This window comes from Barbatula barbatula, assembly GCF_947034865.1.
Source record: "Barbatula barbatula genome assembly, chromosome: 12".
NCBI lineage: Eukaryota > Metazoa > Chordata > Actinopteri > Cypriniformes > Nemacheilidae > Barbatula > Barbatula barbatula.
Genome location: NC_136775.1, coordinates 16,202,623 through 16,230,531, shown reverse-complemented (window position 1 = coordinate 16,230,531; position 27,909 = coordinate 16,202,623). Strand labels below are relative to the sequence as shown.

Below are 27,909 nucleotides of genomic sequence, written 5' to 3'. Positions count from 1 at the left end.
TTTCTGAGTTTAAAAAAAGACTATGGGCATATGCCTGGATTTAAGATTCTACATCATGTAAATTATTCAGCATATTGGCAGTGGGGAAACTTGGAAGAAACATTTTTGCAGCAGGAACCTTTTTTAATAAACGGAGCGTAAATCAATATGCAAAACGCAAAATCATCCTAAGTGTCTCTTGTGTTGTCAAGGACGTGAATGAGACTTGATTAAATGACTCCGCAGAATGATTTATTATCATAAATGCGAGACCGTCTTCAGTATTTCCAGACCAGAATGGAAGTCACACGTTGTCTGACACCATCTGAAAAGCTTAAGAACATTTCCAAACACACCAAGTGTCAAAGACAAGGACCACGTGATAACTGAGATTTATTTCCAGCCAGAGATTATTGAATATCGTCAAGTACAGACTTGATACGGGTAAACAAAAGCTTTAACAGTTAAATGTGATGCAGTGATGTTAAAAGGCACAGCTCCATCTTTGGTAGAGAGGTAAGTGAATGAAAGCAGTTTCAATTGCTCACAAAATTATAATACATCATCATTTGTTGGATTTGTAGGCCCTACGTCTGATAAATAATATCTCTGTGCAAATTGATAATAGACATATTCAGACCGTCATAAAAATGCAGCATACAAGCATTGAAGCTCAGGATGGCTGAATTGGATTGTTTTCCATTACATTCCCACCTGTCCGTCTTCATATCAGTAACACACTGAAACAATCCTGAAATATGTGCATGCTTTAAATGCAATTACAAAAACAATATTTTAAAAACACCCTGTGACGTCAGATGTGTACAGTATTTTGGGATTCAATAAGCCATTTATGCAAATAACATGGAGTGTATCTTACAGTATATCAAATACGTCTAATACTTCATTGTGTACAGCGTGTTGCATCATAGTTTGTTCGATTCTTCTGTTGTCACATGTCAAACCGTGTCTCAAGTCTCCGCGGCTTCCAGTATTTTCTAAAAAGACAAAAAAACACTCGTTTTTGAATGTTGACAAGAACAGTAAGTTAAGACACATACGATGCGTGTATACAAATTCTCAAAAAATGTACAAATATGATTCTTAAAAATGTTTTTGAAATATTCTTGAAATCCTGCGGGTTCATGGTCTAAAAGAACTACATAAAGCTGATGTGCTGTTGGAGAGACAGATTTATTCATGTTAATATTCAGATGAGTAGCAGGACTTCAACTACGCCCTCATGGCAGGCTTTTAAAAAGACAAGTACATTACAGCAAGAGACCCCATCTTCATCATCCAAATGAAGCCGTATGAAGAGATTTTCTGCAGCGTACACATTGTGCAGACTAGGGTATGCCGAGCTTCATTGAATCAATTCATTTCACTGCCTGCAGCAAACCAGAGCAAATGACATTCTCTGTGAAAAGTGTTAGGAGCAATTAACTTTTCAGTCCAAAAGAGAGATCAATAGGGTCGGAGCTGCTGACATTGTGATTCTGTACGTGTGGTTCATAGAGTCCAAACGCCGGAAACCCTCTGAGAGCATTCTGCAATGGTTAATATTCAGTCCCACATATAAATCCCATTAGACTGCTGTGAAAGAAAAACTTCATTAAATAATTAAAGAGGTCTGTGTTTTCATTCTGCCGTCTTTATTCAATTCATTTAGTTTTCATTCTGGGTCAGTCATAACTAGAGCTTGGCGTAATGAATCAGCTGCAGCTTGGATTGACTTGTCGTTCTTTTAGTTGGCATTACACCCTCGAAGTAAAGACATCAAATAAAACTACTTTTTAAACAAACAATTTTGCATTGTGACAATTTTGTTAACGCACACCGCCACCCCCCCAAAACAAACACTATCACTGTTATTCTACTATATGGACAATGTATTTTTGTGAGGGCGAGGGGTCATTCATTTCCATAATGTAGTTTAGTAGTATTTTATATACTATCATTTAGAGCTGCACCGATATATAAGCCAATAATCGGTGTCGGTTGATAAAAGCAAACACTACCAAAAAAGGGCCGCAGAAATCAAACAAAGGTGGGCAATTCCAGCATTATGGAGGTGACATTTCGCGTTATGTGACAAAACGCTCAGAGAATGTATGCGTCACAAATATACAGAACCATTGTTTACATTTGACTAAACCTTTTGTTAATTCGAGTTCAAATATCTGAAACATTTCAGTTCATATGCGCATAAACTTATGCGTTTTCTATAAAAAAGGGAAATAAACATGCGTTATGGGTGTGACAAAAGGCTGTTTTTGGAAGTCGACAGACTTTGTAGCCAAAACTTCACATTTAGATGCACAAATCTGAAGCAATAATACCCAACAAATGCAGAAGGGATGCCTCTTCATAGAAACATTATATAGTTCATTTATAAAAATGTTCATGGTCCATTTATGAGCAATATGTACCGTTATGGAGATGGCACTTACCTGACTATGAAAATCATAAAGTAAAAATAAAACAAATGCTCGAAAAGAGCCCTCACATGGGTATTTGAACCACCAAATGTTAATATCTGTGCTGTTAGTATGATAAAAACCTTTGGTTAAAACGTAATTTTTACATGTTAAGGTTGACATTTTCACAGAATTGTCACGTGCCTGTCAGTACTACACTTCTAAGGGAAGGTCTTGATGGGCGTCTTGGAATAATTGACTGGACATGTCAGTATTGATTATGTGAGACGGAGGATGGGGATTTAAAGGCTTTAAAGCATTTGCAACACCAACATACTATCAGTCATGTTAACAACCGCACTCAAATCAAGAGCAAGCTCAGGGTCAATGAATCATTACAGACTGAACAGCTTGGTGGGATCCTTTGATTCCACAAAATCACACGAATCAAATAATTTAGAAAACGCACATCGATGTGTCGAGAGCTGTCAGATTCATATTTTGTTGGCTGTGTCGAATTTACTTCCCCCAACATCACCATCAAGGTTAGCGTGGGACACGTCACATCACTGACTTTAGAAAGTTGACACATATCCTCAGAGGACCGGCTTATTCCGCTTCCTGTGATGGGGGTCGACCAATATCGTAAAAGCTGTGTTAATATGAAGGGGTTCCATCATGCAACTGTAACATTTTCGAAGAACATTTCTACCTTTTCCTCTTTTTTCCGAAACCGTGTGATTTTCTAAAGTCCTACACGCTTTTGTAGCTTGATAGCTTATGGATCACTCATGGATGGGAAGTGTAGACTCCAGAATCTCTTCACCTCACCATCTCTAAACCATCACCATGGGAACGCTCCGATCGAGCTGTTGACGTAAAGTGAGATAATATGCAGATGTGTATTAACAGCCCTAACAGTTCCCAGCCATATCCCCTGTCTTCATGTGAGATGTTTCCATTTATGCTTTTATTTGGCCATAAAACACAGACAGTTCTCACATTTCAATAATTGAATAATCGATGTGACCAACTGCAGCGAGTTTCCACCATATACAAAAATAAATTATTTATCAACATTTTTGTTACAAATTGTAAGTAGGGACGCACCGGTACTAGATATCTCCACAGATACCGATGGCCGATAACTCCGCGTAATATCTGCCGATACCGATAGTCCAGGGGTTCTAAACCTTTTAGACTCCAAGGTCCTACACTGCATTCAACAATATTCAAAGCCCCCGCCCGCCACTCACAAAAACTCGATATTTCTATCCTATAAAATATTTCAGAGCTCGATCTTAACTGGAAAAAATGTTTCTTTAACATTACAAATAATGAGAATATCTAAGATGTAATTCAATGCTCATTTAGTCTCATTTAGAGTCAGTTGGACCCCCGTTGAGAACCACTGCGATAGTCTTTTGATTGACAGAATATATTGGCCCTGATCATCATCTGTTTTTAAACTAGTGGCCGATAGTGTGAAAAATTGCTTTTATCAACCGATACAGTTTTTTGGGGGGGTCGATATTTTATAAACATCTCAAATTATAAACATAACTCAAGATGAAAAAACTTTGTCAATTTCAGAATTTTGTTGTAAACCGTCTAGGAGTATAGAACTTGCTCTTTCTTCCTTTCGTATGCCTAAGTAATGATGAGCATGACAAGATTGTATAAACCCTAATGATCCATGTCATCCCTTCATGATCTGAGAATCTTACAAAGTTGAATGTTTAATACGACCTATGCCATGCTGAACTACGGTTGGTCAAGTCTACAAATGTGCTTACATTTGATAAGTGTCCTATTAATGATTCAGGACCATCTTAAATATTCCTTTATATTGGATCATAAAGATTCTTTGCTTACAATCTTTCAAAACCCTTGACCTTGGATCCAGCTGTATCTCTGCTTTTCATCTCTAGGATCGCTTCTCTAATCTTTGATGCCAATCTTTGCCAGCCACTCATACAGCTGTTGAGGGTTAAACTGAGATCTTTCAAGAGAATGTAAAGGCTCAATTCGGCAGTTGTCATAACGGTTCCCTTCTAGCGTTGGCAGCTTGGCCTTTTCCTGGAGTTCACCGTGGGTCCTTTCCAAACACTGGCCACTAACAGGGGGTTTCCACTGGCACCGCAAGTACCGGCTATTTTCAGAGTCCCTTTGCCCTAGAGCGGCACAAGCTTTCCTCCCAACAGCTGTCTTCACCTCCTCTGAGCTGCTGAACACGTGGAAATAAAGCCTATCGCCGTCATTTGATGCTAGCTCATCACTAGCGTTCTCAAACCGCTGGACCAAGCGTCTTCCCTATATCACTGACCAAACGTGCCATTTAACTGCAGTGGGCACTTTTGAGCTTGAACAGACCCGGACGTAGCAGTTGGAACGATTAGCTGCCGTCCATCATGCTGATGAAGCAGCTTCGGTGAAGACGCATGGCCAGCGCTGGCAGAGGGACGAGATGGTGTGGGGTGAGGTTTGCGAAAGAGAATGGAGGGGCCGGAGCCCAGAAACATCACGTCTTCAGTCATCCTGAAATATAATCGATATGTGTTTTACGACCAGGGTCTCTCGGTTAAATTAAAAGCAATGTTTGACGGATGAATCTTTCGATGGAGTCCCGCCTTCATCGCAGCTCGTCGGCCAAGTGCTCCATCACGGCTTTACATGTGCTGCTTTTAATTTCTCGTGAGAATGTACTTCTCGATCACAATCTCACGAGAATTTGTAACTATTTTACAAGATGGCTAACTCATATGAATTCGTACCATCTTCTTTGCACATCTTAGTACATTTTGCTTTTGCGCCAATGACGTTAGGTTTAGGGGTGGGGTATGGGAGGGACTTCTGGGCTTTTTCCCAATAACCATACGTTTTTCTACGATTCACATCATATCATGGCAAAAATGGATGAGATGGTGACTACAGTAGAGTTAGACACTACAACGTTTAGTTAAGTATGATTAGTAATCAACATTTACGATTTATTAATTCTTCACGTTTCACAGTTATCGCTGCATTGATGTACATTACAAAGTCCATCAGCAGTTGTTTTGTTCTTATATATCACTATTGCGATTCGACCGTGTAAATCCAGTGCTCAAAATGTAGCCATATCACCTTGTAACATTATAATCCACAGCAATTATAAGGCGAGGGAGATCCTATCGCACACATCTTATCTGCTGTTAGTGCAGGAAGTAAACACAAGGCCACGTTAAAGATAACGCCGATGCCAACAGCACACTCCAGCTCATTGTCATTCACAATCCAACTGTGCCATATCACCAGAGCCATGACAACAGACTTACCGACCGACGGCTCGGCGCTGCTGAAATAAAGCCATCATATCTGTTAAAAGTCGCTCTGACACACATTAACAATACTCTACATAATATATCAGGACCTTTAATATATAGACAGATGACAAATAAACGAGAGAGAGAGAGAGCGAGAGAGCGAGAGATTCCCGAAGATAGAGCCCATTCCCAAAATGGATCATGTGACCACGTTATAGCATAAAACTTGTTTTGGCATAATGTATGTTGTCGCACAAACAGTGCGAACTACACAATAGGAACTTCATATCGAATGCAGCCTCGACCTTGGATGGAAACCACAGCATTGTTTTTTTTTCTCCATCATCAAGTCTGCTTGTCTGATAACGGCTGTGTGTGTGTGCCATAGATGTTTATCACCGTTAATGTCTCAACAACTGAACCTCATAAGCTACCTGAGCACACACTCTGTAAGTCAGCACATCATGTACAAAGGTCTCTCTTGATCATTAATGATCAGAAGGCGTGTAAATGCTGAGCTGATAATGCTTCCTGCGTGATGCAGACCAGACCACCGCTGTTGACTCTGGCATGTCCGCATAGGCTTATACACACTTCCACGTTCTACATACATACATGCATACAAACGAGTACTCACCCTTTTCTTAAGAGCTTCTAGAGACTCAAAGTCCAGCTTGGCAAGTTGGGTTTGGATGTGTTTAGGAACATCTGGAATGACGAAGGCCAGGATGAACTTGAAGGCCAGGAGAACATGCTGAAACAGACAAAACAGCTTTACAGCACAGCTATCGTGAACTCGTATAATCTCCATGTAATTGAAATGAATTGCTCATTAGTTTTTATCGTGTGTTTGAGGTTTGATTTGGACAACGGTGTCAACACACATTTTAGATTGATAGATGTAACCGGAGAACCTCTTTTGCCTAATTTAACTCCACCTAACCGCTCTATAAAACCTGTACACACCCTCGCGCACGCATATAAATGGAGACATACGGAATAGAAGGGGACGTATTTCAGCCGTATTAAATGGCTGGATGATCTTTATGGCTCTCTATGTGTTCAAAGGCCACATTAATGAGATATGCTGTTGGCAGAGTGCCACTGCGCCGTATTACTGACTCGCCAATCGCCACACGCCAACTGCTTCTGAAAGCACTCAATATTCATCTGTGTATGTGTCTGTCAACCCAAAATGATCAAACCCATGACCATGATGTTAAAATATATATTCATTTATAGTATATACAGTAGTTATTAAAATATGTATACTGTAGATAGATTGAAAGTTTCAGTAAATATTTAGTTTACGTAATATATGCAAACGGCGTGTGATAGACATTTGGTGCTACATCACAAAATCAAGTTGTTTTGTGCTCGTCCGAATCAATAATGCGATTATTTAGATCGTTCCTAAACTCGGACAACACATGAGAAAAGAAAAGGCTCTGTTGTGTAACAGTTACAATTCAGTCAATTCCTATTCCTGCCATTCCACCGCTCCATCCTGTTCGGAGTTGCCAACTCATAAAACTGAAAGGGAACCCATTTAAAAAGCTGCAATTTGCATCATCCATAAGTTGGATGACACAAACACCAATTCTCTTTTACTTGCTTATAACTCATTTACCATCATTTCATTCCAGTTAACCAGTCCGAATGTTTCCTCCCCCCTTTAAATACGACAGATTATTTGATTTCCATATTCTGGATTAGTTTAATACCCTGGCGAGAAAGCAGCGAGTACAAATTTAGGAAAAAATAAACTCTAGACACAAGTACAGTAATTATTAAAGACCCGTGTAACCTAGATCCAAAAATGTCCGTGTGAGATGTGAGGATATAGTCGAGAGCGTCAGACACAGCACAAAGCTGTAGTGCAAAGAAAACTTTCTTTGTCTCAGAATCGTCTTGCTTAAACGCACGCACTTGAGAATATAACAGATTCTGTTCTCTTCCCACACAAAATCACATATATATACAACTGTCAATTCACAATTATTTGAACAGGGCTTTTCACAATGGATACTGTAACTTCAATACAACACGAGTTTCTTATTATAGCACTTTTTATGATGCTGCATGCTTTCAATGCAGCTTTACACCAAAGAGGACCATTTAATGTAAAGAAACAAAGAGGACCATCCTAATAAAAGCAATGTCAATGGAATCAACGCAGCTTTGCAGAAAACACATGTTTCTACGTTACAAGGCAAAACCAGAATATTTTGTATAAGGCGTGATGTTAGATAGTATAAATTATAGCATTAAAAATGACATTTAATGCATTTTAAATGATCATAGAGATTTCTATATACTGCATTTACAATTTGACAGTTTTGAACATCTAGCACAATGTGGACCACCTATGGACCTGTGAGCAATCTTGAATAAATGGATGAATAAATATTGCTTAGCTATTTGTGAGCCTGCCTGTGAAAACCCAGTCTTTTTTGGTGATTTACAGTTTTCTTCATAAACTCATCCCACATAATGTAAAGGACATTCTGTGAAAATATAACCCCGATATCTGTCATATTTGACCGTGACGAAGATTAACTTGGTCATTGATGGTCATTATCTTCAAATAAGATTTTGAGACACGCATCTGTTTTTTACAGGCAGGCTGACCAATACAAGTAGAATAGAATAAATCCAAACTAAAGCCATACTGCACGAGAGGAGAGGATAAAGTCCAAGAATTGTTAGGTCTGCTGATGACCGCCGATCTCATGTGTGACCAGTGAACTGAATGAAAAGCGTGTTGGAGGGGTGTCAGAGCGATTTCAAGCTAGCGAGAGAGAGAGAGAGAGAGAGAGCGCAAGGACACATCTGATCTTGCAGCATGTCAGACATGGTTAGAGAGTCATGCAAGAGCACATAGACTCAGTTAAACAGTCCTGTTAGAGCCTTTCTGCCTGTTAACATGAACTCAAACTGTGAACACACACACACACATTGTGACCAACTGCTATTAGTCACCGAAGGCTTCAAAATAGATTATATGACAAATGTATTAGCTCTTTGCAGTTATCCTAAATAAAGCAGTTCTAGATATCGCCTAAGCTTATGTCAAGACAGATTCTCAGATAAAGTCACACCATTTCAGATTATGAGCTCATCTTGCCAGTTTTGAGCACTAGGTTGTGGAGGATGCAACAGACATCTATACTACAACAATGGAGCTACTTAAAATGGCAGAAATGTACAACCCAAAGATGACAGATAAAACGTCAACATCTTTCTGATAAGATTCCTGTAGTACACAACGCGAGTATTGCTTGGTTCCGTAACAAAGGCTTATTCCCCGATGAATTTACTTTAGGCCTTTCATTTATGCCGTTTTACAATGTTTACCTGTTAAACTTGACTAAATAAAATAGCTAACGGTTTAGCATCATTTCTTGGGTCCGTCTGTGCGCATCTCTTTCAGAGGTCCCTGCTATCAAGCTTTTCGGTTCTTCCTGATCCTCCGCCGTCTCCTGTCACCGTGGCTACACTGTTGCCTGGTTACTGCTCTCTGAGGCATGTCATTGTGTAATTACCTGAGTATCGAATGGCCCGAAAATAGGGGCAGTCACGGCTCTGAGAAATACCAGCAATGACACACTCACACACACATTCACAAAGTTTTCTGATTCATTTCACCGGGAGCCCGCGACTGTGCACACAAAGGCCAGGAGAGAGATAAGAAAGAAGGAGAGAGACAGAGAGATTTGCATGAATTATCTTCATAAAATGACCTGTGAGGATTCCGCCGTAGGATTATTTATGGATTTGGATCCTTCGCCCACTTACACAACAAATGCCCATTTTAGCATGTGACTTTATTATAAACTGAATAACAAACTCTTTGATATTTCCAACTTTAAATAGACATTTTAATCCGAGATCTTCCCATAAAATCAATACGCGCAATACAATGTTGCAATAATGTGAACTATTCAATTTCCGGTTTTCTTTTCAGTTGAACAGATCATATAGTCATGGATCAAACCGTGTGATATTGCCACATTAAGGATTATGAAAGTAATCCATACAGCACACACCCTGCAGATCCAGAACCAGACCCCCAACACAAATACACGCTTGCGTTACTTAATGAACTAACCCAGTCAATATAATATATAAAGACGCCTTGAGAAGCACGCTGCATAACTGAGCTCTATTTAACAGACTGGAGAATGTGCACATACACGCAGTGCTTTAATAATGAAGAACTTCTGTTGGAAATTGAAGATGAGAATCGTTAGCTATCGAACCATTCTGGCTCATATTCTGACACCATTTACAATTCGGCTTTGTTAGCGCTTGAATTCTTCCAATCCATTTAGTCATCTCCGAGACTACCTTTTGTCTATCCCAGAAAAAGGTTTTGATAAATGCACCAACAGCTCTCTTTTCAATGCAGTTGCAATGAATGAAGTGCTTTCACCGCAGTCAGATGATCAGAATTAAGATAACTTCAAAGATCATGTTTTTTTATTGTGCATTCCAATTAATATCAATCAAACTGCAGTCGGTTTAAGGCATAATAACTCGAACTAACACAATAGAAACACGATAACATAATAAAAACATGATTTTTGAAAAAATTATCTCATTTGGGAACCGAACTCTTCATATCCCTTATGACACTACACATCCTTTCTTTCAACAACCTTTCCTAGTTGGACTCGAAGGTATTAAAAGAGTAAATAGAAGGCTTTTAAAGTACGTACATACACGGTGTAAAAACACTTTCATTTTCTAATAATAGGCAGTTATTATTACCTTACTTCTTGACTGACTCTCAAATGATTCGTTCGGCAATTCATCTGTCCAATACCCTCTTTTCGGTCAGCCTGATGTGATTGGTCAGATGGTGTAGTCTGCTGTGATTGGTCTACGGCGCGCACTGTCGCAAATTAAACGTAGGCGGGCATTACAGAGTGACGCAAATCAGTCGCGGAACTGAAATTAGAACGACAGACGACTCGTTCGCGTGATTCAGAGTCGACTCCTTTTTTCCCAAAGCCAATAAGTAGTTACTCGTTCACATTCGGCTTTACAACTCGGCAGACTGCTCACATTCGCACACAGCAACATGACTCACTGCGTGAAATGTCATTTTAAGAACATTGTAATAGTTACTCAAGGACCATGACGGTTCTCAGAAACTTTATCGCTTTATTTCCTCACTGTTTGATGTTACCACTATCCCAGTGAAAGTCGGAAAATGATCACATAGAATTATGAAGTTGAAAAGCAACTAAATACAGAAATAACCAAATCATTCGTAAAAAGTAATGAATAAACTGTATATGTTTTATAGGTTGAATTGAAGAAATAAAAATAATGGTTTATCAAATCGTAATACAGGTTTGGGGTCAATTTGACCTTTGGTTAGATAGATTAGATTATAAAAATATTCATAATTAATTATTATACAAAATAATAAATAAGAATAATAACAAATACAATTGAATACATAATTTAACAGGTGTAAAGATACCTTTAGTTTACTCTCTTATATACATATTTAACAGTTGCGAAAACATTACGACCATTTTCAGTTTTCCTGAATTTATTATTTACAGGCATGTGATGTGTTGAGGTAAAATGATATTTTTGTTTTATTCTGTGAACTACTAACAACATTTCCCCAAATGTGAAATTAAAAATATCGTTTCAATTTGCATATATTTGCAGAAAATGAATACTGTAGAAACAACAGAAATATCAGATATCCTCCGTATTTTTTCACACCTCAATTACTGCAGAGTAAACAAGTTCATACTCACTTTAACCAACACAGTAGTAATAATTGTACAATATTTGTAGTTATTTTGCTTTCAATATCAGCGACTGCATTTTGGTACTTTAGAAAAGGATTGACTGCTTTCTTCCCACCAAAGTTATTGTTTGTTAAACCTGCCTAGTTATATGCTGATGGTTTTCGATAAATAAAAAGCGCACGGATAAATACGAGCTGTGGTTATCGGTGCGTCTCTTGCATTTCTTCCACAGGAAGCAATCTTGCAAAAAAAACAACAGTCACACACAGACCTGAACAACCGCAGCTTCTGCTTTTGAGGTTTAAAAGACACTTTTCATATTCCCACAAGTTTTGTTTAAAATTCTGTCACGGTACAATGAAATCAGCGCGGCCTAATTACAACTCCAGCGATTACTGTGAAGTTTAATTAGCCCAAAACAAGACATGGCACAGCGACGTTCTCCCCACATCCCCTCCAGATTCGCACCCAGTATCTGCTCTTCTGTTTTCCCCTCCCCAAAACTCAAGTCTCTGGTGTGTTTGTGTCTGTGCGTCTCTGTGTATGTGCTTTGGGTCAGTTATTTTGAGTGCATAGCTTATCCTTCACTGAACCTTCTGTTTATTTCTGAAGCTAACGCGTATGGACTGAAGCGTCACGCTGGTGAATTTTCAAGGTTCTACGCTGTTACACAAACTGACAAGGTCCAGCACACTCTATTTCCGGCATCATCCAAACCACCAGGTTGGAGGTTGGAGGGCTACAGCCAAGGCCAGCACCCTTTAACGTTCACATGATGCGTACGCAGAGAGCAAAAAAGCTCACTGATGCCACCTTACGGAGTATTTAGGACATTGCAACAGAGGGTTAGAGATGAGAATGAAAAATATTTACCTCGATAGCCACAACAGTGAGGATGAGCTGAGTCTCTGATTCAGGGAAGTATGCTTGCACTTGCGGGGACAAACCGATTAAGGCACAGTTGGTCACTACGGCTATAATGCTCATGGTTTCAAATGCCAGCTGGAAGTCAAATTGACAAAGAATTGGAATGCTGAATACTGTTTTTAGGTGTAAATACAGTAAACATTTGTAAACTTGACTGTATGTTTGTTGTAATCCTAAAAACGTTTATATAAGTAAATGAAGAAATTCATGTCACAGTTCATCATGACGTCTGCAAGATCTGTGTAAAATGCTCCTTTCTTATTTTGGCAGTGACTTGACATGACAATTAACTTAAATGTGTTGTTTTTCTTTCACTTTTTGTGACACAAACTTCCAGATGACCAACTTTTAATTTACATCTTGTATTTATCCGTTTTCATTGCACTGCAAATTTGGTATCACTTTACAATAAGGTGCCATTTGTTAACAATAATTAAATGAATTTTCTAACATGATCTATTGATAGTCAATTCTACTATAGCATTTATTAAAACTCATGTTCATTTCAGCATTTACTAAAACATTTTTAAAATCAAACATTGTGTCTGTTAACATTAGTTAATGAATCATATGAATAATTGTATTGACATGAACTAACATTAACAAGGATTAATAGATGCTGAATACTTGTTAGCTAATACTAGCTAATGCATTTACTACTTTTAACACATTGCACCTTATTGTAAAGTGTTCCCGTAAATATCTTTTTGTCTCTTTCTTTAGTCGTTTATCAGCTATTCTGGATGCAACGTTTCTCACCTGCCACACCCCGATGTTTGCAGCTGGTTCTGAGAAGGGACGCTTGAAGACGTGGCACATTTTAAAGGCGTCAGAATAAACCTCCGTAACGTTGTTCAGTACCACCAGCACGGCAGCCAGCGGGTACACACAGGAGAACAGACTCACATAGCCAAACAGCAGGAACTGCTCCAGGTAGTCATCGAACGTGCCCTGATTATCAAAATGATTTCGAAAAGTTAATCTAATATCTAAATATTTTGTCTAACCTACTATATCAATTTCAATACATTCGGTTGAAAAAGGATTACTGGGATATACCAGATATGTGTTCATGTCTGTCTCCAGCTGAACTTGTTCCAGCAGGGGGAGCTCTTTATCACCCATCAGCTTCCTCATCCTCTTATTGACCTTCTTGTTCCTCCTCTTTTGCAGCCAGTAGGGCAGGAAGGCCTCCATCACTTGGTTGAGGATTTGAGAGGTGATGAGCAGGGTGGCCAGACTCTAAGAGTCCACAGACAGACCAAATACAAGATTACTTCTATTTGAAAACTGAAAAACGACATTGCTTTTCATAAAGTCTTTATTAAAGTAAATCCCCAGAGCCTGCTTTATTACATGTAGTCTTTAACAGCTGAGCTCAAAACACTCACCTGTCTCAGAAGCACCATGTCTTGCATGACGAAGGCAATATAGAATAGAGAGGCAAAGCAGTTTACGAAGTTAAACTGGAAACAAGAAAACATAACATAACGTAGCTCGGATTAAATGTGCACTTGGAAAAAACAATTATCCTATTGCCAGAATAAAATGTTAATTGGAATCATTCGATGATTTTTAACAAAATTCTCATTGTATAGAGTTTGCATTTATATATTATATGTATGTTTATGGAGTATGTTTATTTAATTGTGTTTACTCCTGTAAGGTTTCCAAATTCTGTAAGCCTGTATTGCAGACAGAAGTTTGTACGATTATTTGCTAAATTATTATTATTCTTGGACATACAATTGTTAGGCAAAAACATGTTGTAGATCGGTTGGGCAAACAAACGAAAATGAATGACTCCAAAAAGCATAAGAACACTTCGAGAAAACTTTAAAACGTACCACCAAAACCTTGAGCACCAGATGATTCTGAAAGGAAGATTCAAGTCTGTGGTTTTCTGCAAATAATCACAAAAATAAACACGCAAAATGATTCATTCATTCACTGTGATGTGAGAAAATCTCAGTACAAGTATGCCTTGATTTTAAGGTTGATTTGCTGGTAAAGATACAGTTATAACCTGGACAATAAACTATTAGCACTTTAAATAAATCTGTGAAAAGACAAAAGCAGAGAGAAAGAAGTACAGAGAAAAGCTTCATACCCCAGTGTGTGAGAAACTCCGCTGCATAGCGATACAATAAGTTCATGATCTCGATGACCACAGCGTAGATAACGCTGGGAAGAAACAGCAGCAAGCTGGTTGCGAGGTTTGGACTGTCATTGTATATGCTTATAGCCCATGTCTCCATGTCAAAGTAGATCATCATCACGTAAAAAGACAGATACAAGCACAGCAGCACGAAAGGAACCGACACTAGATAAATCCTCAACTGCCGTCTGTCGGGGGAAAAACAAATGTTGTCAAACAAACTACTGTAAGCAGATGCAATGTCTTTTGGGTAACCAGCTCCTATTCAAGTGCTTCATCGGTTTATTTATAAACCAAAAAACCTCAGCTCATTAAATAAATCGCCATTATTTTATGAAGCAAGATGTTTATGCATATATTGTATGATATGGTTTGTTTAAAAATGTGCTTGCCCAATGTTTCTTCTACAGCTGCTCTCTCGGCTTCACAGCTTTGAACTATTATGTATCGCGAAAAGCACTGTACAAACCATTATACAAATTGACTGAATAAAATTATAAATGTTCCAGGTACTTGGAGCTGGGGTAGACCGGTTCCTCTCGTCCTGTGACTGGATTAAACCCGAGTTCTCCGTGGAATCCAGGCCTTGGTTCTTCAAACGCTTTCTTGCGACACAGCGTGCCCCATCTGTACGCTAACGTAGCGCTGCATCTCTTCCATACCTCCAGGAAAACCGTAGACCACACCAGGTTGAAGACGGCAAACAGCACATACTTGTCATAGTTCTCCCAGTCAAAGAGGTAGTATGGTATACCGATGACAGCCATGGGTACCAAGGCAAATGTAAAATACTCCAGAAACCCAAAGTAGAGTGCCAGACCCTCACCGAAGTAACGTCTGATGTCATCTACATCATGAACACAAAGAGAACACCTTCAGGTAATATAATATTAACGTCTATCATACATACAGCGAATATGGTACATTAAGTATCTATTCATCACACCATAGCTGCAGTTATTGTGAAGGATCTCAAAAACTGATGTAGGAGCCAGTGCTGGGTTTAAAGTTCACGCTGCCAGCACACAGAGAGAGTGACTCACCCAGTGGCTGGAAGGACAGTTTGATCTGTTTGTACCAAGAGAAGGAGAGTCTCTTAAGATCCTCCTTTTCATGGAGAGGAAAATACTGGATCAAGACACCTTTGGACTGCAATCTCCGCACTGGAAAAGAGATTATAAATCAAACTATCGCATCAATATGAGCATGCAATGAAAGAATACTAAATCAGGCATTGAAAAACATTTTGAAAAGTGGCTGACCCAGGAATGTCTCGAAAATGTGTAGGGCCTGGAATCTTTATTTGGGTTGGTACAAACTCCCCGAGGGGATTGGGTCTGGGTCAGGTTTGGATCTCATGACCAGTTGAATGCTACTTTTATATAATAATACTATTGGGTACTTTCGTTTTTTTATTTTGAACATACAGCCACAGAACAAATTAAGAGACCAATTTAGGCTTTTATTTTTTCAGAATTTAATATGTATATGGGTATGTGTTTCGGTAAAAATTATGAAATTTTAGTTTTATTCTGTGACCTACTAACAATATTTCTTCCTAGTTGTGAATAAAAACATTGGTTTGATTGGAATTTAATCGCAGAAAATGAAGAAACAGGTCAAAATAACAGAAAAGCCGCACTGCATTTTTTCAGACCTCAAATACTGCAAATACATAAATGTATATTTAGTAAAAGTTCAAAAATATTTTTTATGTGATAACCTCAATTTCTATCACAGTTTTCATGTGTCTTGTCATGCTGTTACTCTTTCACATTGCTGTTGGATGACTTTAGGTCACTCCTGAGGTTTCCTTTTGTTGACATTCAACAGACACTGGACTGGAATGACCACAATACATCTAGACATGCTGATTACATGAAAACATGGAATGGTCTCTTCATTTTCTTCGTTGCTGTATGTCAATGTTCAAAGAGACACCAAGTCAAATGCCCAAACTCACAATGCTGGTTATTTCAGTCCCATTCATGTGTGCCATAAGGCCACAGGGTCTATATGAATGGGAATCAACCTAAGAATGGCTCACATATAGCTGTTGCTATACATTATGATAGAAGAAAGCACACACTTACTAACTGATTTTCCAGGATAGAGTTTAAGTTTAGGATATCCTGGAACATGATCTTCATTCTTTGCCCTGAGTGTGTCCAGCTCATGTTTGACAATGTATTGACACTCGGCAACGCTGAGAGACCCTTCGCCATCTCCTAAATGCACAGAATCATAAAAAACAGCTTTGTAAGCACAATTCATCACATCTGTGTTCAGTGCCTTATCTAATTCATTTAAAATACTATATACCCTGTGAGAAAACTCTCCTATCGAACTCATCCTTTATCTTTAGTAAGATCTGGTGCATTTCACAAAAAAGACTTTCGACAATTTAGCCAGAAGCCAAAACACTCTTCGTTCAGTCATAGCTGAATCTCACCTTCAAAGTCTTTGAAGCTTTCTCTGTTGGCGTAGGTGAACCCTCGCATCGTGCCGTCTTGAAACTCTTTAAACAACCCTACGTCTTCAGCTCCATGTAAGAGCCTCTGTAACGTGGAGCCCACCACCAAGATGTTTGGATTGGGCTTCTCACCATCTTGAGCTGGAAACAAGACCTGCTCAACCAACAACTCAGCTCCTGTAAGAGGAATCAAAGTGTCGGTTTTTCACATTCGTCCTGACAAATAATATACATGCATGCACGTTTTGTTTTATCGTATCTTTGCAAGGATTAAGTAGAAAGTAACTACAAATAGGAAACGCGTATGCTTCTCCGACAAGCAACATTTGAGATTCTGTGTCCCGACCTCTGTGAAGGACCCTTTCACACATTGACAGAGTCACAAAGGACAAAAGAATGAACTTCAAAGGCAGGCGACCTCAGAAAGCGAGTAGATATTTTCACAAACCGTTCAGCTCCTGTCAACCTCTGTCCCTGGATGTAATGCTTGGGGTCTCACCTCCATTTTGCTGTTTGTCTCTGATCCTGTTTAGTAACCAGGCGATGGCCTCCGTTTTGGTGTGGTCAGCCAGCTCGAGGACCACCAGAGGGGTGAACGGAACATCACTGTCAGAAAACGACAAGCCGCTTTGCATTTTTCCTGATCCCTGCGTAACATACAGACGAAGAGGGACAAGGTCTAAAACATGTCTAAATAAAGCGTTTCACTCTTCTCCTTCCAGTAAACCGCCACATTTCATGTTCTGGAGATCAAAATCTTATCAGCATCCATCATTGCTTATGCATCTACAAATCATAATATTCCCACATGTTATCAGCATTAAAATAGAAAGTTTTAAGAGGTATAACAAGACTTCATATAGTTTAGAATGAAAATCTCAACAAAACATCCTATGTGCAGTAATTGTTTTTTGTAAGTTAAAATCACCGTATAATTCACAGTAAAAAGTGTGTGAAGCATTTGCATCAAATGTTTAATACACATCAATATTGCTAAATATGTGCTACGTGATATGAACCAGTTAAATTAAACCAGAAAAAACCTGAAAAGTTACATTGCATGAAAAGGTGTGTGGGACCATAGTAAACACAAACGCGTTCATGCTTAAGCCAGAAGTAGCTGTTATATATGGACAACAGTAATACTTATTATAGTAAACATGTAAACAAGTAAACAAGCAATCACGTCTGATAGTGAACGGGGTTTAACAAGAGCTTGACTGGGCGGAGCTAAGCATGCACGCATGCCCAATAAGGAAACATACAAAACACATGCTACACATGATCCTAGTTACATTTCTACGAACAAATAAGCCACAAAAACAATCGTGCTGTCACGTTACAATGACCAGTGAAGCACGTGTAGAGGTTACATGCCGTATTTCAGGCCTGGAAAGCTCACAGACAGTGACGTTACTCGCAGAGTTGCGCCGTCGATCAGCTGTCCGGAAAGCGAATGAAACGTCAGCGCAGCGCTTCAGATCGCCATTAAAACCCGTCGATTTAAAAGCCTCGTGTGGTTCGTGCTCACCTCAAGCGTAAGAGCCGGAGAGCTGTCAACTTAAGGCTTGACTTTAGTTCCTCCACGTCATCGACACGGCCCTGAATCTCGAGACGTATGCGACTTCGGGGCAGCGCAGAACGATCGGGAGATATGACATTAAAGTGCCGCGAGAGCGGTTCTAGTGCACTGCCTTCGAGTCGCTCTCGCGGTATCTTGGTGTCATAGGTGTATCAATCTGCGATGTCGCGCACGGCTTTCGTCACATAACAAACCACAGTTGCTGATAACAAACCACAGTAGAGATAAAATGCGACTAAATGATTTATTCTTATTTACAGCCGTAAACCCAAATGCGCTTCACGTTTAGTTATGCATACTGGGAGCGCATATCCAACTACTATTGTTCTTTAAACCAACAAATAAAAGCAAAAATGTATATGCATTAAACAACGTGTGCACGTGTACAGGAACATGACAAGTGAATAAATGATCATGCTAAAGGCATTTTGCGCTGATATACAAATCTAAAGATAGCAAATATCAAAGTTCTCTGATGACGCTCAGTCACGTGACAAACGAAACGCCTTTTGGAGTCGGTTCCTTTTTTGTGAATCAATCGGATCTGATTCGCGTGTTAACCGAACATCGAGCTGCAGGGAAACGATTCGCGAATCGGTTCAAATGAATCTAACGCCTAGAATCAGAAGCAAACTGGAGTCATGGCAGAGCAAACAGTGTCAGCGGACACGGGGTAAGAGTCACATTTTAAAAACACCTTTGCTTTAAAATACAGTGTTAATAACAGTGTAGATGTTGTGCTTTGTCAGTGTTGTTATTGTTGTTATAACGAGACGCATTGACTTAAACGTCACGCTGGAAGTGAAGTGTTTGTTTTGATCAAGAATATCTAACAGAAGATCATCACTCTGTGTTTTGTTTTACTTGTTGAGAAAGTCGCGTGTTGTGCTGACAATCGCAATGCAATGCTGACACGCGCGCACCTGTCAGATCCTCCGACCGCGCAGCAATAAAACCTTCATATGACTTTAATATCTAACGCGTGATGATTCATCGTGTGCTTGATTCTCTTGACTTTAGATGGGCGCAGCGTGTACTGATGGTTCTCGGTGTTCAAAGTCTCTTCAACAATGTTTTCAGTTTCTTGGACAAGACAGTGAGGTAATCTGTGTCCAGTAGTGTGTGTTGGGGTTCATGCATTCACAGTTCATCATGACATCATCGATGTCTTGTGTCCATGTGTTTATTGTACACTGACATTCAAAAGTTTAGGATCACTAACTCATTGGTTTAGATTAATGATAGCAAAGCAAACTCATTTACACAATACATTTAAAATAACTATAGGAATTGTGTTGTGACGAGAAATGTAATAAAAACGTGTTGTGGTTACTTAAATTTTTTTACATATTTAATAATAATAATGTACTCTTCAAAACTATGTAATCTTAGAATTTTAAAGTAACTATAGGAATTACTATGTGACAAAATAAATCATTTAAAACGTGTTGTGGTTATTTTATTCGATTTTCTTTGTTTTTTACACATTTTATTATAATAGCATACTGATCAAAGTTATGCAATAACACAAATTTATATTAACTATAGGAATTACGGTTTGACTGACAAAACAACTTGATGATATGACTTTATTAGATTTTGTTAAAAGCTTTACACATTTGATGATAATAGTGTACTCATCAAAACTATGCAATAACACAAATGTATCTTCACTGTAGGAATCATTTTAACATGTTGTATACTCATCGAAACGATGTTCTTAGAAAATGTGAATTAACTTTAGGAATTACTTTGTGAGGAAATAAATAAATAAATACGTGTTGTTATTACTTAATTCTATTATTTTACACATTTTATAATAATAGCATACTGATCAAAATGTTATGTTTCTTCGCATAACACTTTTTAAATTATTTTGACATTTTCCTTTCCTTTGAAACTATTTCAGTCAAGTGACCGTAAACCTTTGAATGGTACACTTTGAAAACAGTTGTGTTAAAACGTTGTATTTGTGTTATTTCTTGGGACAACAAGATTTGTATTACTTTTAAGAAAACATGTGTTATAAATCAACACATGTGTTAAATAGGATTACACAAACAATGTATTAAAATGAACACATCCATTTTAAGAGTGTAGTTGTGTGTATCTAGTAGTTTTTATCCACAGTGTGACGTAAAGTGTTGTGAAAGTACGGACCTGTCTCAATCTTTGTAGAAAGCATTGAAAAGTGTGCAAGATTAGTTCTTTGAGTGTAGTTATCTTTATCAACTTTTTGAAGTATAGGCCTACAATAGTTGACCAAACACATTGTGACTAAAAGCCACAGAATTACATAGAAACAGACATGCGTAAACAATGTGGCTGGTTTGTTAGTTGTCACTGGACTAAAATTGACTCTATGTACTATGTTCAGTTTGGTCATTGTAATGGTCATGTGTGTTGGTCAAGTGTTTTACACTTCCCATAAGTCTCCCTGTTTTTTCAAGCTGTCTATAAGTAACTGTAAATAAACTCGCAGATCTGTTATAGGTCATGGTGGATAACCAAATGGCTGCCTTCTTGGTCCCCGACATCTCAAATACAACTGAAGGAGGCTGAGGAGAGGATGCTACAGTGTAAGTTACTGTTCTCATGTCAATTTACAATGTATATCAAAATTCATTGAGTCATTATGGTGCGGATCACAGTTGGTATTGAATGCCTTTGAATAATCCTTATACACTAAATGTTTAAGTGCACATAAATAGTGCAGTAAGGGCATATAATAAAGAGTAACCCAACAATCCATGCCATGAAAAACTATTTTGGTCTCAATTCATCAAGCTACTTGATGCAAAGTGACACTACATGTATGCCTCAATAAATAATGAATGAGGTAAATACAGGACAACAGTTGTTAAATACGGGCCAAAAGTGTTTAGCTGCTGCATTGTACAGGAAGTTAAACTTGAAATCATCTGACCATATTTACTCTCTAAAAATTCTTACTGCTCATATTGTGCATGTTATTGAAAATAAACAAAAGTATAACCTATAGGTTTATAATATAAACCTATAGACTATTACGGTTAATACGACTAACAGAGAAACCTTTCTCCCTTTTCACCCCCAAATTCTGATCAGACATCAAAAGCAAGTTCTTCAAACAGTTTGTCCGCATATCTGACAACATGTTGTGGACGCTGGTGTTTAAGGGGCCCATGGAAAGTAAAACACCTCTGGTGCTTCTGCATGGATTCGGGGGCGGCGTGGGTTTTTGGGCCCTGAACCTGGACTGTCTCTCTCAGCAGAGGCCCGTTTACGCCCTTGACCTAATGGGCTTTGGCCAGAGCACCAGACCTCACTTCAGCAAAGATGCCCAGGAGGCTGAGCTCCAGTTTGTGCAGTCCATTGAACAGTGGAGAGAGAAGATGGGCCTGGAGAGCATGATAATGTTAGGCCATAACCTAGGAGGATATCTGGCTGCCTCCTACGCTATCAAATACCCAACCAGGTTTGTAAATCAGGACAATAGTTAAAGGTGCAATGTGTGCGATTATGTAGGACTATTGAAAGAAATACTAAATAATATACATAACTATGTATTCAGGGGTGTATTAAGGCCTTACATGAAGCATTATGCTTTTATTACCTTAGAGAATGAGCTATATCTATTTACATACACTCGGCTCGACTAATGTCTGTCCTGTGCACCTTACTGCTGATTGGCTACAAGGTTGTTTTGGTGCTCGGCCCAACTTTGTCGTAACAAGCGGAAATCGGTCAGCCCCCCTTTAAGCTTAGCAAATCAAAGTTATGATAAAGTTCATGTCATGTTTAATTATTGATCAGAAATGTTTAATTATCATTTCGGTTAGCGAAATATCGCTATTAAGCAAAATATCTGCATTCCCCTATTCATGTAGATAGGACTGTGTACTTGCTATGACGCAATTCGCAGTCTCACCACTAGATGCTGCTAAATTCACACACTGGACTTGGACGTTAATTCTGCATGTCTTAGTCATGACTACAAAGTATTGGGCTACATCAAGCAGTCACTGCTGATTTTGTCGTGTCAAACATTTATTGCGTGTCACTTGAGGCACTATTGTAGCAAATAAACATATCATTTGTAGCAACTGTACAGTATATTCCACTTTGTGTACAGAGTTGGTGAGATAATCAGTGCTTATTACTTTTGGAACACTTATTACTGTCGGTCAACAAAGTCGGGACACATTTCCTATTTTCCCTTTTCAACTCTTCTTGGAGAATTATAGTATCACTTTGTTATGTGCGAGGTTCACCCATCCGAACTATCTCGTTCAGAAGAACCAAATGCGATTGGTCATTTTAAGTGTTCATTTTCAAAGAGTCTACAGCATGGTCTGTTTCTCACTGCTTGTTTTCAAGAGTAAAGCATTTGATTCTGGTGGAGCCGTGGGGTTTTCCGGAGCGTCCTGACCAAGGAGACCAGGACAGACCTATTCCTGTGTGGATCAAAGCTCTGGGGGCAATGCTGAGCCCATTCAACCCCCTAGCTGGTCTCCGTCTGGCAGGGCCTTTAGGTAAGATTAACCCTATTTTTGTAAAATAGCACGTATTAATGTCACGTCCATTATCATGGCTCAGTTTGAAGCATAAAAATAGTCAGACTATGTCAAACTCAGTCAGTTATTAGTCAGTTTTTCATGTGCTTGTTCAATAACTGATTTTAGTTTATTGTAAAGCGGTAGTATTATGCAGTTTCTGCCAATCTCATATTAATCTTGTGAACCTATAAAGTAGTATGGCATACCTAATATCTTCGAAGAGTATTTAGTTTGATCACATTTATAAATGACAGATACATCCCAACGATTATTTCCGAAAAATAATCATGTTTGAGAAAAGACTTTCAGAAATGCGTATGAACCACGGTGGAGTGTATCGAGGACAGAAATACAACGTCATACATCCAACTCGTGTTTTGACAAGTTGACCATGTTAAGCATGAGAAGACAACACGTTTAACAGTGTAAAGAAGTCAGAATGCATGAAATAGCTTGTTACCCCACCTTTAACCAAATAGTTGCTCAAATTGCAGCTTTAATGAGAGCAGTTGAGATGGTAGCTTAAGGTTTTAGATCTGTATCATAAAATGAAAAGCACCATTTAATCAAGACTGTCATGAATGAAACGCAGGGATAGATTTAATCAACTTTTGCAATTTCACTGATACGATTGACTCAATAATTGGAGATTATTAACAGATAAACTGCAGTTTTTTATGATGTTATTATTTTTTGGTAAGCTTGTTTTGTGGATTCATTATAACTTAATCAAAACAAACCAACTACATTGATCGATACGAATTGGAACGCACAATAAAAAAAGGTTTCTCCAAGTTATCTGTTTTTGCAAATGAAATCTTCAATTATTATGTTAGTCTTTAAATGGGATAGTTCACCTGAACATGAAAATTGCGATGACAACATTAATTTAAACGTTCCCTTTAATGCCAAATCTCAGCTCCCATATGTGCCAGTTCATCCTCGTATTACACAGGGTGGAAAGTACCCAGTGGTTTGGGAGTGTTATATACCCAGAATTCCCCTGGCTTCAGTTAGTTCTAAAATAGAGGTAATGAAACATTAGTCATGTGGACATCAATGAAGAATTAATGATAGGATTAAAAATGTATCGGTGATCCATCATGTTTAGACCAATGAATTTCAGGTGTTTTTTTCAGACGAGATTTGTGTTTGCATTGTCCTGTAGGTCCCACTCTTGTGCAGACTCTGAGACCAGATTTCAGAAAGAAATTCGCTGCCATGTTTAACGACAATACAGTCACAGAATATATCTACCATCTAAATGTTCAATGCCCAAGGTACCCTATATGTGTGTCTATATATCCGTCTTTCTTCCTCTCTCTCTCTCTCTGGCCTTGTGAATTATTTAATACAATATATAAGTCTGCATATGGAAACTCTCTCTCTCACACTCTTTTTTTTTCTAATTATAATGTTTTAGTGGAGAAACAGCCTTCAAAAACATGACCATTCCATATGGCTGGGCAAAGAGGCCTATGCTGCAGAGAATTGGCCTGATTCACAGCGACATCCCCATTACGGTGATCTATGGCTCACGCTCCAGCATAGATGGCCACTCAGGCAATTCAATCAAAGAAATGAGGCCAAACTCCCATGTAGAGATCATTGTGAGTTCTCCATTCACCGCTCACCACAAACTGTCATTGACACAGGGCTTCAAAGAGGCTTTTTTGCATTTTCTTAAAATGGTCATTTCCCCTGAAGTATATCATATTTATTATCATAATACCCTGTCTAATAGTATGCATATAATGAAAGTGAAAGGGGACAGGTGCAGTAGTTCTAAACATGAAAAAAAGAAACGTACATAATGAAAGTTGTCCAAGACTTAATGTCTGTTGTTCCATTAAACGTATTATTGACGTGTTGTTTTTAGGCCATACGTGGTGCGGGACACTACGTGTATGCTGACCAGCCAGAGGATTTTAACCAAAAGGTACTTCAGATCTGCGAAACACTGAGCTGAATGCTGATAATGAACAGCCTTCCCTTCTTTTAATCCAAAGCCATGTTAAACTGAACGTGGCATTCTGCAGACCTGCAGTCAGGGAATGCACCCATGCTTTTAGGATGCCAGTATCAGCTCAACAGGTTGATTTCGGTTGTATACTGTATTTAACTTAGAGCAGGTTAAAAACAACTGGGTTTGGTAACCTAGATGTGTATTTTGACCCAGATTTAATGTTTCTATGCCACATACAGTAATTCTGCATGTCGTGCATTCGTGATTTTATTCTAATATTAAAACAACAAGTATGTTTTTGATATTGGCCTCTGGAATGTAGTGTGAATTCGGGATGATTGGGATGATGACTTTGTGGCATTGAGAAAAATGGGGGAAAAAATCATCCATTCAACGTGAAACCTAGCCTACATTTTGCAACAAAATGATAACAGACCTGATAATATTTACTTTGAGGCTTTTTGAGCATATTAGCTCATTTGAAATTAAACGTAAGTACGAGGAATGGATAACATATAGTAAATAAGAGCTATACATACTATCATTTTAAACTAATTCAATGATCTAACGCTGCCATTATTACATTGTCATTTTAACATTATAGATGGTTTCAGCATTAACAAACCTAATGTGGCCTAAACTTAACTTCCGGTAGACCTCTGCAAAGAATCAATAACTGTTGAGTAGTTTTAAAACAATTCATATATAATAAAATATAAATAAAATGTAATGTCAAATAAATTGTTACTGTATATGTCAGATGAAACCATCAATACACGTTGTCTCCAGAATGTAGTGTTTATGAATTCATAAACATTTATCAGGAATTTGATGCCGCATTAATTCTTTGTAAAGGCTTTGAAGCATTTTTTTGATTTCTACCTCATAAAACGGTTAGGAACAGAAGGGAGGCAGATCATATGCAGCTCACGGGTTAAACCTGTATGACATGTGGAAGATTCAAAAGTGCCTCATAATGTTTCTAAAGCCTCAAATGTTCATGTTTGGATAGTATTGTGTGATTTAAATTATCATGTTCTCATCTTCACCTGAAAACTGAAGATATTTCATTTTCAATTTCATATAAATATTTTATTGAGCCTGTAGTCATGGTCTGTTAATTCTTTAAACAGAATAAATACTCCAGTGTTTAACCGTTATTTTTATAAATAGCAAAGCAGCACCGGTTGATGTAAATCACACATTATGACAAGGGTTTGATCTTAATTTCAACGAATTGATGCAAGCAGCACCAATACCTGAAACTATTCTTTTGGCTTGTTGCAAGCACTGATTTTTCCTTTAGGAAATGCATATCTGGCTTAATTTGAATTAAAAAAGGAATATATTTTTAAATAATACTTGTAAAATGTGTATGTGTAAATGATGGGATTTTATGATATTTCACATGTCAAGTTGATTGTATTGTAAATTGGAGTAACAATAAATAAATCAGAGTCATCTGAATAAAGCAGATGAGTTTTTGCCCCCTGCCCTCTCAACATACAGTATGACTCATTTTGGCCGGACTGTTGCCTGGCTACCGTCATGTCACAGTGGGCGGAGAACGTTCTCAAGATTTCCAGGTCATAATTTACATCTTTTTGTGATGTTGCTAAATCTTAAAGTCACTCCTGCATTTCTGACCCAACTATCATTTGGCCAAAAATGCATTTTAGACTGCTATCAGAAAATATCGACACCGATCGTCATATGTTTAGTAAGATTTCTGCTAAGTAATAAATGGTAGTGACATAATATCTGTTTCCACAAGAGGGCACGATTTTACGCTGCAGGAAGGTTAGCGCCCTGCACTCCCGCAAAACGCTCACTATAGAGTCCATGCGGTAAACTCACACACGCTCACTTACACTCTCTATTGCGTGAAAGCAGTACAGCATCAAGGGCAACGTGAAGCCATCAGAACATCCGTTTCATCCATATTAGACTCCCTGTCTCAACCCACAGGAAACACTTTACACCACTTCCTGTGCGTGCGGTAATACTGAAGGACCACAAGTACTAATAATCACTATTTTTACTCAGTGGCCTGATCTATAGAAAACAAGCTAAGAGATACTGCACATAAAGCATCACATGTAACCACTGATGATGGTAAAACAGGTGGTGTAAGAGGTTGGAAATGCTGGGAGTATCTTGAAATAGCATTTCATGGTTTCTTGCCAAGACTAGCATTACTGTTATTGCTTATACTTTGATGTATACATGAAACAGTATGTTTAGGGTTTTGTTGGGAAATACTTAAAAATGTAATTGCATTGTGTTGTCGTGTGGAAATGACTTGTGTTATATGAGGGAATGTCTGAGAACATATTGCAAGTTAAAGTATCTTTAAATGGAAATAGTTTCCCTATTTTTTTAAGAACAAGCCCCCTGTGTGTTAGAGTGGGTTGAGGGTTTGGTCGATAAGTGCTCTGTAGTATATAGATAAGTGCACATGCATAAACAATGGTTAGTAAGTGTTCGTCCAGGCTCATAATGGAGTACACGAAATATAGGAGAAACTGTATGTGTAACAGAACTGTTGTGGATAAAGCTGCTTTATCTTCAGTGGCAAATATTACTCCATAAGGTCTGCAGAGTTGTTTACCATGGTTTAACTAACCCTATTTAAACCAAACAATATGCAGTAAAACTATGGTTATACAAATGGTAATCAATCCAACAAAAATCATTTTACACTTTAATTAAACTGAACACTTTCCTGTGGGGTGGAGTGGAATGAACTGTATTGAGTTATTCCACAAATATACAGTATATATA

The 27,909-nt window shown here is 38.3% G+C and overlaps 2 protein-coding genes across 9 annotated transcripts; one reads left to right on the top strand and one right to left on the bottom strand.

Moving 5' to 3' along the window:
- Positions 1-107: 107 nt before the first annotated feature.
- ano10a (anoctamin 10a) lies at positions 108-18,841 on the bottom strand. Of its 7 annotated transcripts, none has more exons than XM_079469346.1 (14): positions 18,442-18,579; positions 17,539-17,686; positions 17,019-17,216; positions 16,660-16,794; positions 15,610-15,729; positions 15,080-15,413; positions 14,519-14,754; positions 14,256-14,311; positions 13,800-13,874; positions 13,468-13,650; positions 13,168-13,359; positions 12,355-12,483; positions 6,342-6,458; positions 108-977 (listed from the first exon to the last, which is right to left on the bottom strand). In XM_079469346.1, exons 2-14 carry the CDS (start codon positions 17,672-17,674, stop codon positions 951-953), a joined length of 1,938 nt encoding a protein of 645 aa, XP_079325472.1. In that variant the 5' UTR covers positions 17,675-17,686; positions 18,442-18,579; the 3' UTR covers positions 108-950. The 7 variants fall into 7 exon arrangements, with proteins under 7 accessions (XP_079325472.1, XP_079325471.1, XP_079325469.1 ...); XM_079469345.1 differs by having other exon boundaries at positions 111-977; positions 18,417-18,643; XM_079469343.1 differs by having other exon boundaries at positions 212-977; positions 18,571-18,841.
- A 316-nt stretch (positions 18,842-19,157) lies between these two features.
- Positions 19,158-26,625, top strand: abhd5a (abhydrolase domain containing 5, lysophosphatidic acid acyltransferase a). 2 transcript variants are annotated; one of them, XM_079468686.1, is made up of 8 exons: positions 19,158-19,294; positions 19,642-19,722; positions 21,115-21,200; positions 21,709-22,078; positions 22,981-23,135; positions 24,328-24,439; positions 24,583-24,769; positions 25,039-26,625. In XM_079468686.1, exons 1-8 carry the CDS (start codon positions 19,263-19,265, stop codon positions 25,126-25,128), a joined length of 1,113 nt encoding a protein of 370 aa, XP_079324812.1. In that variant the 5' UTR covers positions 19,158-19,262; the 3' UTR covers positions 25,129-26,625. The 2 variants fall into 2 exon arrangements, with proteins under 2 accessions (XP_079324812.1, XP_079324813.1); XM_079468687.1 differs by lacking the exon at positions 19,642-19,722 and having other exon boundaries at positions 19,244-19,294; positions 25,039-26,600.
- Positions 26,626-27,909: the final 1,284 nt, after the last annotated feature.